This window comes from Cololabis saira, chromosome 4, assembly GCF_033807715.1.
Source record: "Cololabis saira isolate AMF1-May2022 chromosome 4, fColSai1.1, whole genome shotgun sequence".
In the NCBI taxonomy this organism is placed as follows: Eukaryota; Metazoa; Chordata; class Actinopteri; order Beloniformes; family Belonidae; genus Cololabis; species Cololabis saira.
This window is the reverse complement of record NC_084590.1, coordinates 6,791,504-6,806,465: the sequence shown is the minus strand read 5'-3', so window position 1 is coordinate 6,806,465 and position 14,962 is coordinate 6,791,504. Positions and strand designations below refer to the sequence as shown.

General features: G+C 41.3%; 1 protein-coding gene across 1 annotated transcript in view; it reads right to left on the bottom strand.

Annotated features, from left to right (window-relative positions):
- Window positions 1–12,558, bottom strand: part of snx19b (sorting nexin 19b) — a 60,839-nt gene extending 48,281 nt beyond the window's left edge. Inside the window, exons 1-10 of the mRNA XM_061718707.1 lie at window positions 12,509–12,558; window positions 9,975–10,255; window positions 8,219–8,413; window positions 5,559–6,761; window positions 4,180–4,378; window positions 3,613–3,713; window positions 3,386–3,505; window positions 2,370–2,494; window positions 844–937; window positions 579–735 (exon numbers count right to left, since the gene is read on the bottom strand). Of these exons, the coding sequence (XP_061574691.1) occupies window positions 579–735; window positions 844–937; window positions 2,370–2,494; window positions 3,386–3,505; window positions 3,613–3,713; window positions 4,180–4,378; window positions 5,559–6,761; window positions 8,219–8,413; window positions 9,975–10,178 (2,398 nt within the window). The 5' untranslated portion in view covers window positions 10,179–10,255; window positions 12,509–12,558. The remainder of the gene's footprint in view (window positions 1–578; window positions 736–843; window positions 938–2,369; window positions 2,495–3,385; window positions 3,506–3,612; window positions 3,714–4,179; window positions 4,379–5,558; window positions 6,762–8,218; window positions 8,414–9,974; window positions 10,256–12,508) is intronic.
- Between the last annotated feature and the right edge of the window lie 2,404 nt (window positions 12,559–14,962).

Sequence of the window (14,962 nt, the reverse complement as noted above, 5' to 3'; positions counted from 1 at the left end):
TACCCAAACAAACCCTAACATACCCTGACAAACCCTAACACACCCTAACATACCCAAACAAACCCTAACATACCCTGACAAACCCTAACATACCCTGACAAACCCTAACACACCCAAACAAACCCTAACATACCCTGACAAACCCTAACATACCCTGACAAACCCTAACACACCCTAACATACCCAAACAAAACCTAACATACCCTGACAAACCCTAACATACCCTAACATACCCTGACAAACCCTCACATACCCTGACAAACCCTCACATACCCTGACAAACCCTAACACACCCTTACATACCCTGACAAACCCTAACATACCCTAACATACCCTGACAAACCCTAACATACCCTAACATACCCTGACAAACCCTAACATACCCTAACATACCCTGACAAACCCTAACATACCCTAACATACCCTGACAAACCCTAACATACCCTGACATACCCTCACATACCCTAACACACCCTAACATACCCTGACAAACCCTAACACACCCTTACATACCCTAACATGCACCCTTTCAAGCACAGAGAACGTGTTCTTTTCCTTACAGTGCTTCAGACACTTACCTTGCTCCTGACTTCTCCTTTCGCCATCATCCACGCAGCCTCCATGTTGTCTTACAACTGTACTACCTTCTTCGTCTCCATCAGCTCTCAGGATGAACAGTTTTTCCTTTTCACTGATAAAGGCTTGTAAATCTTCCAGAGCCATCCCATTAAACACCTGTCCGAGAAGAGACACATTACAAGACCATGTCCTTTTAAATGAGCTGCATTGTTTAAGAGAAGCAAGAGTAAGTTAAGAGACTCAGCTGAGACGTGGGTCACATACTTTGTTAGTTTGGTCCCAGGTAAACAAGACGGGTGGTCTTACATCGGTGCCATTCATGAAGGGAATGCCTTTACCGCTGAGCTTCAGACGAGACCTGGGATCATCCAGATAAATCACATTCACATAAAAAATTACTTCTAATTGTACCTGGCCAAAGGTTTTAGCAAACAAATTCTTAAAGAATTCTGGTTTCTGCAAGCATGGCTGCTTCAATATTCTCAAGTTTGTCAGATATTTCCATGGTTACTGAAGAACATTTCATAAGTTTACGAGGCTTTTAATCTCAAATGCTGCACATTAGAGTTACTATTGATCCTAGCAATGTCAAACATTAACTTGTTTTGTAGAACAGAGGTCTGATGGAGTGATGTTAGGGTCGCCACCCGTCCCTTGAAATACGGAATTGTTACGTAATTGGGAATTAAAATTTGCGTTCCGCATTGAACCAATACGGACACATATGATGCTCTTATTTATTGATGTCATAATATACAGGTGAAGGTCGGAAAATTAGAATATATTGCAAAACTTCATTCGTAGTAAATTCAACTAAAGTTGAAACAAATATATTATTTCCCACTACATTCAAAGAGAGATATTTCAAGCCTTTATTTGTTATTATTTTGGCGATTATGGCTCAGTTTATGAAAACCCCAAATAAAACAATCTAAAAGAATTTGATTATTTTATGAAATCAATAAACAATTTAATCATCAAAATTATAACAAATAAAGGTTTAACATATCTGCTTTGCATGTAATGAGACTATGTAATGTATTAGTTTCACCTTTTAAATTGAATTATTGAAATAAATTAACTTTTACACCATATTATAATTTTCCGACCTTCACCTGTAGCTTTATTCTACATCTTGGCTGATGCACATACAGTTGCTAGTATGGTTGTCTGTCTGCACAGTCATGCAAGTTCAATGCTATTAAAGCACTTTAAACTTTAAATCAAAGCATTTTGTTTTTTCATATAAAATAAATACATTTCTAAGCAGTTTAAAAGTTTTGGGGATGTCCCTTTTTTTTGGCGCCTGCGCTGCTGAAATCGGGGCGTCCCTTATTTCTATTTCTGAAAGGTGGTCTAAGTAATGTACTCGGATGAAGCTCATTTTCAGCTGTTTGGGAATTCTGTAAAATCATCTGACTTCAGAATAAAAGGTGAACGCCACCATGAGGCTTGAATCCTGAGGCCGTCCATGTTTGGAAGTTTGGGCTAAACCCCAAAAAGGAAAGGAAGAAATGTTGCAGTTAATCTGCTGATCACTAGGGTCTGGATCCAGAGGAGATGCCTTGTCGCTCCTCCAGCGTGGATCAACTAAAGGAGCCAAGAGCCACGGCAGATGTCAGGATCCTTCCCAGCAGAATCCTGCTGGGACCTGCAGTCAAGCCTCGGCTTTGCTCCACTGCTACGGGTCCAAATGTGCTAGCAGCAACCCGAGAGATGTAAATATGGGAGATCTTTTTTCTGATTAGGGGGTTTATAAAACAACAGCAGAATACAGGAAAAAGACCTACTTGCTCTTCTTGTCCATACACATTTTCCCTCCGTCCACCTCCGCCTCGTTATCATCTGTGGGGCTCTGAGGTTCTGAACGAGGAAACGCCGTCTTCAAAGTGTCCACAATGGCATTCACCACTATCTACATATGCAGACACACCCTGGATTACAACCCCAGACAGACCCTGAGCAACATAAGTGTAATATTACTCCACCACAAAGGTTTTTCGTGTGTTTTTAACACCAAGATTACACACGTCATTGGCCACGGTTACATGATGTTTTTTAATTTGGAATTAATTATTCTGAATTAAATAATTCAGAATTAAACAATTGGGGTTGGGAAGGTTCTGATTGGATAGGGGGGCGGACCGGAAGTTACGTTTACCAGAAGAAAAACAAACAACTTTAAAAAGCTCACAATTTTTATGTTTTCTGTTTCCATCTGTTCTTTTAATTATTTCCAGGTCCTCCAAGATATTTATTAAATAAATGCTCTCTGCTCTTGACCAGCGTTTACTGCGTGCTGCATCTTGAAACTTTGTTTGGAAAACCAGCCCAGCGTGGAATATAAGTGTCATGGAGACAGACGGGCGAGGGAATGAGCAGAAAGAAAGACCGGAATTAATTTAAAGAGGAATGAGTGTAAACATGATCACGGAATTATTCTATTCAGATTTAAAATCGGAATAAACCAGCCACTTACTTCAGAATGAAGTTTAATTCAGAATGGCCATTTTCATTCGGAATCATTAGGTGTTTACATGGTAATTTTTAATCATTTTAAATCAGATTTAATTTTAATTCTGAATTAAAGAGGAATTAAACTTCCCATGTAAACGCACTGACTGAGTTAAGACTCATCCAGCTGCATGTGACCAGTCGATTATTCTGGACCGACTGGGGTGAAAAAAACAAAAGCCCGCAGACCAAACCCAATACACATGCAATAATGTCAGAACCAAGCAGAACTGAGAACAGCATCTTCTCCTTTGTTCCACTTAAATCACACACTGGTTGTGTGGTGTGAAACCTTGTCTATGCGCGACACCAGGAAGGGTTTCTTGACAAAGGCAATCCTGGCATCAGTATTGAGAGCGAGGAACTCCTGCATCTCCTCGCTGTTGGCTATTTCAGGGATGGCACACAGTTGCTGAGGTGATAGAAACAAAGACAGGACACGGCAAACCTCAGCACTGCAGTGGACCAACAGATAAAGAGTCAATGTGCTGTGTAGGAATTAAATATCTATCAACCAACCTTCAGGAAGGTCTCCAGGAGTCCTTTCCTGGCCTCTATTTTGTCACTGTCCATGTTTCCAAAAGGCATGTCTGGAAACATTTTCTTTGGTCCTTTCACACCTGGAAGAGTCAGGTCCAAACACAGACCAATGGAGTCACCATGACTAGGGATGGGAATTGATAAGATTTTTATGATTCCAATTCCATTTTCAATTGTGCTTGACGATTCGGTTCTTTATCGATCCCCTTATCAATTCTCATTTGGTAAAAAAAGACAACAGTGATGCAAATGACGCTAATATGATAGGCAGTGTTCCTTAGTTAACTACTACTGACGTCCAGATTTTCAAGCGTTTGTATCGCTTGGGCGCCACGTTTACTCTTGACTGCTGGCTGTGGTGACGTCATTCGTGCCCACTGGAATCGAAAAGGGAATCGTTTGCAAGTTTTGCAAACGATTCCAAGGAATTGAAACACTCGGAACCGGCTCTGAACAATAACCGGTTGTCGATTCCCATCCCTAAACATGACTTAACCATCTAAAAACACAAAAGAGGTCAGGTGGTCCAGAGAAACCAGCACGCACCTTTGATAAGTTTCCTAAGCTCCGTCTTCTCCTCCAGGCGAGTTTGCAGGTTGAGGAACTCGCTGTAGCGCCTGTTGACCATGTGATAGGCTACAGGCTGAACGGGTGATGGACACTCCAAGCCCGTCTGCGCCGCGTCCACATCTTCAGACGCAGGCTGAAAGCTTCCCGGGTTCTCACAACCCACTGATGTCTCGTACTGAAAAGCAACACAACCAGCAGTGAGGCTGTCACGCTTCGCTTAATGAGCCGCGACCGATATTAAGTGGAACTTTCTGGTCTTGTGGCTCGTGGCCCGCTGAAGGCTGTAAGGCTGGAGAGGCCAAACCATGCTCATGACGTGGATGTCTGCTGCCAGATCTTTATGATCCTGCTTGTTTACAATAGTGGATGTTGAACACTGGGACAATGGAGCCCGCCACTGCTCCATTGCAGTCTTATTTTCATATGTAAAGCCTGAGTTATGGTTCTGCGTCAAAACGACGCCGTGCACATGCCGTTACCGTGATGCCGTCGTGAACCCTTCGGACTTCTCCGTCACTCCATTTCCTGGTGGTGCATTACACCCCGCGACTGCTAGGACGCAATCTTTTCCTGAATGGTTTATCCGACTTTTTCCGGTCACAGTGAATCAAAGAGATAAGGACAACTATTGTGCAAAAAAACTAAAAAAAAAAAAAAAAAATCACACATACACAAAGAAAAGAGCGCTGAAAGTTCACGACTGCTTCAAACCGGAAACCGGAAATGCGTTGCTACCAAGCGAACCAATCACAGCCCTCTCCGTCTGCGTTTGGTCTGCGTCGCCTCGACGCGTAGTTACAATTTTTTGGAGGTGCACGTCAGGCTACGGCGTCAGTGACGGCGTGTGGTACGCGCCGATGCATACCCTACGGCGTAGGCGCGGCGTCGTTTTGATGCAGAACCATAACTCAGCCTTAAAGCATTTGTTACGGTTACCATAGGCAACCAGGCATCTCTGCAAGTTGGACCCACAAAAACAGAAAGTTTTCATCTACTACAGTGTTGGTTTCACACTTCTAGATCAAAACCCACTTCCACATCGGACATCTTGTGAAGACTTACAGAAAACCTCTGTCATTGCCAACAAAGGGTATATAACAACATATTGAGATGAACATTTGTTATTGACCAAATACTTATTGTCCATAATTTGCAAATATATTCTTTAAAACTCAGACAATGTGATTTTCTGGATTTTCTTTTTTTCCAATTTGTCTGTCATAGTTGAGATATACCTGTGATGAAAATGACAGGCCTCTCATCTTTTTAAGTGGGAGAACTTGCACAACTGGTGTCTGACTAAGTACTTTTTTGTCCCACTGTATATACCAGTATGGATGATGCAATGTCCTTACTTTGATGGTGTAAAGCGTGTACGGATGAGAGCCTGTGCCTCGGTGCTCCTTGGCCGTGATGGTCCCAGTGATGCGGAGGTTCTGGATGATGACTGGTCCTTCAGGACTGCTGAGGGGTTCAAAGCTGAATGTGGCCATGGGGGAACAGCCCTGCATTGGACTGCCCACCGTCAGCTCACTGTGATTCCCCGTCCCAGTCTGTCCGACAGTCAGGAGAAACTCTCTCTTTGGGTTGGCGGCGGGAGAAACGCCCTCCCTGTCCCTGCTCAGGTCCTGAAGGTGGTCGGTGGTCGGTGGAAGGCCGATACTGTACTCTGGCATTGATAACAAGCCACCGACGTCGGGATTCTCCATCAGCTCAGAGGTCAGCGAGACCTTAGGGCTGGAGCTGTCCAACGAACCGGGACAAACGTCATCAAAGTCCACCTCAACGCATTCATGTCCGTCATACGGACTCTCCTCTTGAGCCGCCATGAGCAAAGAATCAGTGGAACTGGGTTTATAGTCAGTCAAAGGAGAATCCAAGTCAGAGTCACTTTCCTGGTAAAATGGGTTCGACTTTCTCATGTAACGCCTTAAAAAGGGCCGGCTAGTTTCATCTTCTTCAATCAGATTCTGTTGGCAGTCCGTCTCTTCTGAGTCAATGGCATCGTAAGCAACCTCAGGCAACCCTACATCTGCATCGTTGTCCGGTTCAGTTTCAGTGTTTTGGAGAGCTTTGCCATCGGTTGGAGGTGTATTTGCTCCCTGTGGAGGTGGTGGAGCGGTCATGTCCTGCTTTAACTCCGCAGCAGACGTTGGCTGGGAAGAATTCACCGTCTCCGATGCCGTCTTCTCCTGAAGTGACCCGGACTTGGCAAATATTTCAATCAGGAGGAGGTTTAACCAGTCCGGATCGGACAGTCTGTCAACGAGAGGGAGCAGGACGTTGCAGGTGACGAGCTCCCCGACCACAAAGCGTCCGGTGCGGGTTTCTAAATGAGGCGCGGGCACCAACACATGCAGCAACACATCGACGATGGCTCTGACGTGGTTGACTTCCACCGCCTCGCTGCTGGTGGCAAAGTGAGGCGCGGTGATGCTGGAATACGCCCTCCACAGCTGCTGGCCGTCGCCGCTGCGGCCCTTCGTCACCAGCTCCTTGGCTCGGAGGTAATCTTGCAGGTGGCCGCCCAACAGGTGCAGGAGGTTCTGCAACAGTTCCTGTAGGAACTCAGCAAAGTTACACAGGTCCTCTTAACTGCAGGTACAAAGTTTAGAGAATTTTCAAAGCTGGAAACGTTCCATGGAAATCAATGGGAACTGACATTTTCCATGAAAACATCTTTACACTTAATATTGATTCAAATCAGATTAGAAGCCAACTCAATAGGATTTCTGGTGTTCCAGATTCAAGATTCTTTATTTGTCATATTTGATAACAACGTAATTACACGTGTCAGGTGCTGGTCCTAATATAAGTGCAAGATAACTAAAGATGTGTGTCCCTCCGTCCAAACCTCCATACAAACCTCCATACAAACCTCCGTACAACCTTGCATTCGAACCTCAGTCCGAACCTTCGTCCAACCTTCCGTACTAACCTCTGTCCAAACCTCCGTCGAAACCTCCGTCAAACATTCCATTCGAACCTCCGTCCAACCCTCCGTCCAACCCTCCGTCCAAACCTCCGTCGAAACTTCCATCCAACCCTCCGTCCAACCCTCCGTCCAAACTTCCATCCAACCCTCCGTCCAACCCTCCGTCCAAACCTCCGTACAACATTCCATTCGAACCTCCGTCCAAACCTCCATCCAAACCTTCGTCCGAACCTCCGTCCAACCCTACGTCCAACCCTCCGTCCAAACCTCCTTCCAACCCTCCATCCAAACCTCCATACAAACCTCCGTCCAACCCTCCGTCCAAACCTCCGTCCAAACCTCCGTCCAAACCTCCGTCCAAACCTTCCGTTCGAACCTCTGTCCAAACCTCCGTCCAAACCTCCGTCCAACATTCCATTCGAACCTCCGTCCAACCCTCCGTCCAACCCTCCGTCCAAACCTCCATCCAAACCTCCGTCCAACCTTCCGTTCCAACCCTCTGTCCAACCCTCCGTCCAAACCTCCGTCCAAACCTCCATCCAACCTTCCGTTCCAACCTTCCGTTCCACTTCCAACCCTCCGTCCAACCCTCCGTCAAAACCTTTACATGATCCTTACATGTTCTACTCATTACATGATCCTTACATTTTCTACTTGTTACATGTTCCGTACATGTTCTACTCATGACATGTTCTGCGTAACACGTAACACAACGTAACACAAATCTGACTCTTTGTTCGGCGTGAGCTAATCTGAACATTTGTCTTCCACTACGTTGTCCAGATTTGCAGGAAACTGTGACATCACTGACCCAAACCAGAGAACAATTACCCAGCCTGCCTGTGTTCACTTCAACTTTCACATAACCCTGCATTTGTCTGCAGCACAAAGCTGGAACAACTGTTTACAGTTGAGGAACCCCCAAATGAGAGGGGGAACAGTGAAGTTGGGCATCTGACCCCACCCCTGTTCCTCTGAACAGAGCTGTAAAATCACAGGCATATTTCTGTAGTAAGTCAAGGTTGGGTCACACAAAGCCTTGTAAACACGATCCGGTCTGATGTCTTTAAAACGTCTTACCTTCCTGTCAACGTTCCTTGCGCGCAGTTTCAGCTCTGTTGCCATGGAGATCATGGCTTCCTGAACCTCTGTTTCAAAACTGCTGTCCGAGGACACGGTGGAGTACCAAGAGGTGACAAAGTCCCTGATGATCTTCTCCACCGTGTTTTGTATCTCCTGGTCCAGCTGATGCTCATCCTCCACCGTCGGGTGAAGCTGGAAGTCATCACAGTCAGGAACAATCAGCTGAATTCACAACAACAGTCTGCAAAGGTTTTTACTGGGGCTGTCAGTTTAGCGTTCAATTCAATTCAATTTTATTTGTATAGCGTCTAATACAACAAAAGTTGTCTCTAGGCGCTTTCCAAAGACCCAGAACATGACTGCCGAGTAATTATTACATAAACAATGGCAGGTAAAAACTCCCCTAGTGGGAGAAAAGCCTTAAGCCAAACAGTGGCAGGCCAGCACTGCAGGCCATTAATGAGTTAATTAGATTAATTAATTACACTGCTAATTAACGCGTAATGAAAATTAATGCAATTAATTATGAGTGGCAAAATGCGCGAGCATCTTAAACTTGGCAGTGGCAGGTCACTTCCCTCCTGCTGCTAGTCAAACTAACAAAGCAGTGACAGAGCTGGACGACTCAGGGGAGCCACTCAGCAGATTTGTACATTTTGTAAAATAGAATGTTCCTATCACCGGAGCTGCTCCAGCCTGAATTATCATTTAAACGTTAAACATGTCCAGACAAGTTCCACCGTAAATGTTACAGGTGCTATTGCTAGCGTGTGCTCACTTCACCAACCCACGCTTGCAGAATTTGGGAAACGAATGAGCAAAGCCACGACAGAAAAACTGACAAACTGCATCGCAAAGTGGGTTACTGCCGATTGTGACTAATTTTGAATTGAGAGTCTGCTTAAGTGCCTATTTGAGACTCAGCCTTATTTTATATCTGAATTTTATTATTATTATTATTATTATTATTATTATTATTATTATTATTATTATTATTATTGCATTTTTGAATAATGCACCTGACCTAATTGGTTTGCTGATGTGCTTGAGCTTTTTCGAAGTCGAAATGTCGATAAAAAAGTCGAAATGTCAAGATTAATGTTGAAATACAATTTCGAGAATAAAGTCGAAATTTCGTGAATAAAGTAGAAATTTCGAGAATAAAGTTGAAATACATTTAGACTTTTTTGTCGAATTTGTACTTCAACATTAAAGGAGCTTGAGGCAGGATTGAGGCAGGATTTATGAAAAAAATGTGTATACGTTTTAAGTTTTCTAGTAATAATGTCAGATGAAGCGATCCAAACCAAAAAGAATGAGCCCTCTAGTGTATCTCTCCTTTGCCTTGAACAGGCTGTGTGCTGCAAAATGTGCTGCAATTGTGCCCGGAATTTCCTGCGCTGTCCTGCGAATGTGACGTCACATGACGCTGCATGCGCGTTCTCCCCATTCTCCCGTGCCGGCTTCGCTGTTGGCTGCATTACCCCCGACGGCCGTCGTGGTAAAGGGTAGCGCTAATGAGTCTCATTTCTTAAAAGGAGCCTCATGCACCTTTAATCTCGACATTTTGACTTTTTTCTCAACATTTTTGCTTTTTTCTGCACAATAAAAAACAATCTTCCTCCTCTGAAATATTATTTTATTTTACTCCTGCCTGGCCCTGATACTCTTCCATAGAGGTTGGCTGGAGTAACTGCAGAGGTAAGCCTTCATGAGTAAAACCATGCAGGTTTTGTAAATCCAGCACACGTACCTGTTCCAGGCGGATGAACCTCTCCAGGTGGATGACGCTGTTGGACTCCAGCACGGCCTGCGAGCCGAGCCAGCCCCCCAGCACCACCAGCAGGCTGGTGAACACGCACAGCAGCCAGATGTTGACCAGCAGGTGGAAGAGCAGCAGCCAGGCCAGCAGCACGCCCACGCCCAGCAGGCTCCTCTGTCCCAGCACCTCGGCCATGGTCCCGCCGGGCCCTCGGGCAGGGGCCGGGATCTCAGGCAGGGGCCGGGATCAAGCACACCAGGGGAGCATCACACCTTCAACACAACCATTCAAGAGGAAAAATTCACTCTGGCTTCAGAACTCCCTGGTGACTATGAAACAGAGGTGGGTAGTAACGAGTTACATTTACTCCGTTACATTTACTTGAGCAAGTTTTGGGAAATGTTGTACTTTTAGGAGTAGTTTTGAATCACTTTACTTTTTACTTTTACTTGAGTAGATTTGTGAAGAAGAAACTGTTACTCTTACTCCGCTACATTAGGCTACGTTGAGCTGTTATTTTTCTTTTATCCTTTTATCCGCGTACGCGTCAATCTCATGACATCACTGAGTGATTCCATGGAAAAAAAAATTGTTTTTGCATGTTTTGTCACATTTACACAGACTCAAACACACACAGAGTTTATATGAGTTCATGGGCTTGTTCTAGTTCTGCCTGGTTAAAAAAGAAAAGTACAAAGGCTTGAAATTTTGTGCTACTTGTGCTTAATTTTTTTTTTATTCTGTTATTATTTTATTTATTTTATTATGTATTAAAGTACTTGAATTTACTTTAAGATTATTTTAATTTAAGCTATTTTTTATATTTGATTAATTTTAATTCATTTTATTATTTTATTGATTTAATTTGCCTGAAGATGATTATTTTGTACTTTTGTCTGTTTGAATGGTTGTGTTACAAAAAATAAATCAGACGTTACTCAACAGTTACTCAGTACTTGAGTAGTTTTTTCACCAAGTACTTTTTTACTTTTACTCAAGTAATTATTTGGATGACTACTTTTTACTTGTACTTGAGTCATATTATTCTGAAGTAACAGTACTTTTACTTGAGTACAATTTTTGGCTACTCTCCCCACCTCTGCTATGAACAAAAGGGATGTGAGAAAGGGATGTCGTCCTTTCCTCAGAAACACCATGATGCATCACAAAACCAGCTTGTGTGTGCATGTATGAACTTGACCCCCAACTTAAATTTGATAAACATATAAAGAAAATCTCAAAAACAATACAAAGTAATTTAAACTGCTTTAAGTGAATCAGACAGTGCATACCTAACCAGCTCTGCTCTACATGCTAGGACTTTCTCACACATCTCATACTGTATGACAGTTTGGGCTCCAGCAGCTCCACGACCACCAAACATCTGCTCTCTATATAATCAAACTAAAAATAATGGATAGAAACCCAGTCAGGTAGCACCACTGCTACATCCTCAAAAATATAACTTACTAAGCTTTGAAAGCTTTAGTGATTTATGTTTTCTTAAATTCATTTTTAAGTGTATAAACAACTCAGCACCTGAGCCACTTTGTCAATTTGTTGAGAGACAAAACAGCTACAGAGTCACCAGAAACTCCTCAAACCACTATTTCAAAATCCTGTTCTGCAGGACGACTTTGGGACCGTCAGCTTCTCCTTTAAGAGCTGTAAACCCTGGAACTAAATCCATCTCAGAGTTTAACATGTTTACCCCAAAACTAAAACCTGGTTAAAGAAAAATCTAAACTGTACTCATCTGTAAATAGTGTGTATATTTGTGTGGGAGAGTGAGTGAGGGAAGGTTTTATATCATGTAAATGCAATATTGTATTATTGAATTGTATGGTCTTTTTAATTGATCTATATTCATTTTATATTGTACTGCAATGTTGTGGAAGAACTGGGGACTGAAGTTGAGAATCAGCACTAGCTATAAACTCTACATGCATCACATCAGCTGCAAGCTGGTATCTATGTTTCACTGCATTGTCCCTGTCAAATAAATAAATAAATACAAAAAAAAAACATGTAAGGAACAACTACAATCCTACATCCAAGCAAGCTGGGAGGAAAATCCACATTTCTTTATAGAAAACGTTAGATTAATATTAGATCACGTTTATTTTAGGTTGAATACTGTTAATTTTCTGAGGAAAAAAAGCACAGGCCAAACTCCACTCTGAAATACGACAATTTATCGTTTATGTGTCATAAAACGCACAACTCTCTGAAATCACGATTGTAAGGGCTATGGGGTGCAAAAACACGTTATACAGTTAAATTCGGCATACATGACCCTAAATCTGGAGCACGATATTTCCAGGTAATTCCATGTAAGGAACAATATCTGCAGACTGCTGTCTGTTATCTGTGTGAACACGCACATAAACATCCATCAGCGGAGATGTGTCGGATAAAGCTTCGCTGCGTCGCGCTAATTACAAACATTCAGGTATGACAAATTAGGCTCGTTAAATTGATCCAAGAGTGATAACTGCATAATAAAGAGATGAAAGCAGCCCGACCTGTGAGATGAAACATGTCTGTCTGTCAGCGGGTTGTGATGACGCTAGAGTCTGTTTACTTCCGGGATCGTGACGTCATCGGCGGGTCTGGGGGAGGAGCCAATGTGGACAGAGTCGCTTCAGAATGCCAAAGTGAGAGCCATGGCCTTCCTAACGAGTTTTTAATCACAAATAAGGTTAAGGATGTCTCTTACAAAATCATACATAAATATTATCCTGCTAGCCATTACATTCAGAAATTTAAAAAGGCATTAATACGAACTGTTCCTTCTGTAATTTACATCCAGAAACAGTTGTTCATTTATTCTGGCTTTGCTCTCATTCGAAAAAACTATGGGCAGATATTAGCAGATTTATTATTGACTCTTTCACTATAGATTTTAATTTACAATGGGAAAATGTTCTTTTTGGTTTTCATTGTTACCCTAAGAAAGAAGGAAAATGTAACTTTTTGATAAATCTGTTTTATTTCTTGCCTAATTTCATATTCATAAGAGTAAACTTTCGGCGTCGATTTAACGCAGAACCATAATTCAGGTTTAACTTCCATCCCACCAGCCACATTTTATTGGCTCAATTTCGTGACAGATATTGAGAGGACAAAAGTTTGGTCGTTAACAGAGGTGGGTAGAGTAGCCAAAAATTGTACTCAAGTAAAAAAGCAGTGTTAGAATAATATGACTCAAGTAGAAGTAAAAAGTAGTCATCCAAATAATTACTTGAGTAAAAGTAAAAAAGTACTTGGTGAAAAAACTACTCAAGTACTGAGTAACTGTTGAGTAACAATGATTTATTTTTTTAACACAACCATTCAAACAGACAAAAGTACAAAATAATCATCTTAAGGCAAATTAAATCAATAAAATAATAAGATAAATTAAAATTAATAAAAAAATAGCTTAAATTAAAATAATCTTAAAGTAAATTCAAGTACTTTAATAAATAATAACAGAATAAAAAAATAAATTAAGCACAAGTAGCACAAACAAAGCCTTTGTGCTTTTCTTTTTTAACCAGGCAGATCTAGAACAAGACCATGAACTCATAGAAACTCTGTGTGTGTTTGAGTCTGTGTAAATGTGACAAAACATGCAAAAACAAACATTTTTCCCAAAGAATCACCCAGTGATGTCATGAGATTGACGCGTACGTGGATAAAAGGGATAAAAGAAAAGTAACAGCTCAACGTAGCCTAATGTAGCGGAGTAAGAGGAACAGTTTCTTCTTCACAAATCTACTCAAGTAAAAGTAAAAAGTATAGTGATTCAAAACTACTCCTAAAAGTACAACATTTCCCAAAATGTAAGAATGATATAGATGTCAATTGTTCTTTCTTATTCTGGTCATGTGACTTCACTTATAAATTCTGGAAGGACTTCCACAAATATATTGGTGATTCTTTCTTTTCTGATTTTCATCTTTATTATAAGAATGTTGTTTTTGGTTTTCATAATTTTAATCACAAAGATAGTGATGCTTTCTTTTTTATAAATCTGTCTTTATTTTTAGCAAAGTTTCACATACATAAGTGCAAATTCATCCACAGAAAGCCTGAACTCTTTATACTCAAAAAAGAACTTGAACAATATATGAGGACGATCTACTCATTGAAAACCACAAAGGCACAAAAGACCATCGGCATCTGTAAATCGCTGAATTTGTTAACATGAAACTTACTCTCGCACATTATGCTGTCTTTATTTTTATTAATTTATCTTCTTAATTTACATTCAACTGTCTTGTCCTTTACATATTTTTTTTTGTTTATTTCTTTTCAATTTGGTGTTGGAATCTATCTGTCATTTGTATTTTGCCTTTGTTCTTAATCTTTCATTGTATTTCAAGATTTAAATAAAGAAAAAAAAACATGTGGACAGAGTCTGATTTCTAGGTTTGCTGAAGTGGATGAAAAGTGCGCTTTTTTGTGGAGATGAGCCAGAGACGATTCTCCATTTGTTTTGTGTTTGCCCATCGTCAACTGTATTTCGGAGGAACGTGGAAAAATGTATCTGTGATAAAACTGGACAGTCCATCACAATCACACCCAAAGATAATATGCTTTATAACAAATCTTATGCTTCTGATGGGTACATTTCATATTCATAAGATGAAGTTCTCCAAGTCCCTTCCAAACTCTGATATATTTACAGTGGAATTAAACTTTTATATAAACACTTTAGAGCTAATGTCAAGTAAGAAAAGTGAACGAAGACTGCTGTACTTTAATAGCTTACTTTTAGTAACTCCAGAATAAGGAGATATTTTGTGCCTTATTTCATTTTAATTTATATGATTTCTTATGTTTTTATATTTGTATTATTATCCAATTGTACATTTTTACACTGAGAAAGATTTTATTTTACATACAAAATGAATGTCTGTATGCCTGCAGTTTTTCAATAAAGTTTGAAAAAAAAGAGCTAAACAAAAAACAAACATGTGGACAGAGTCTGC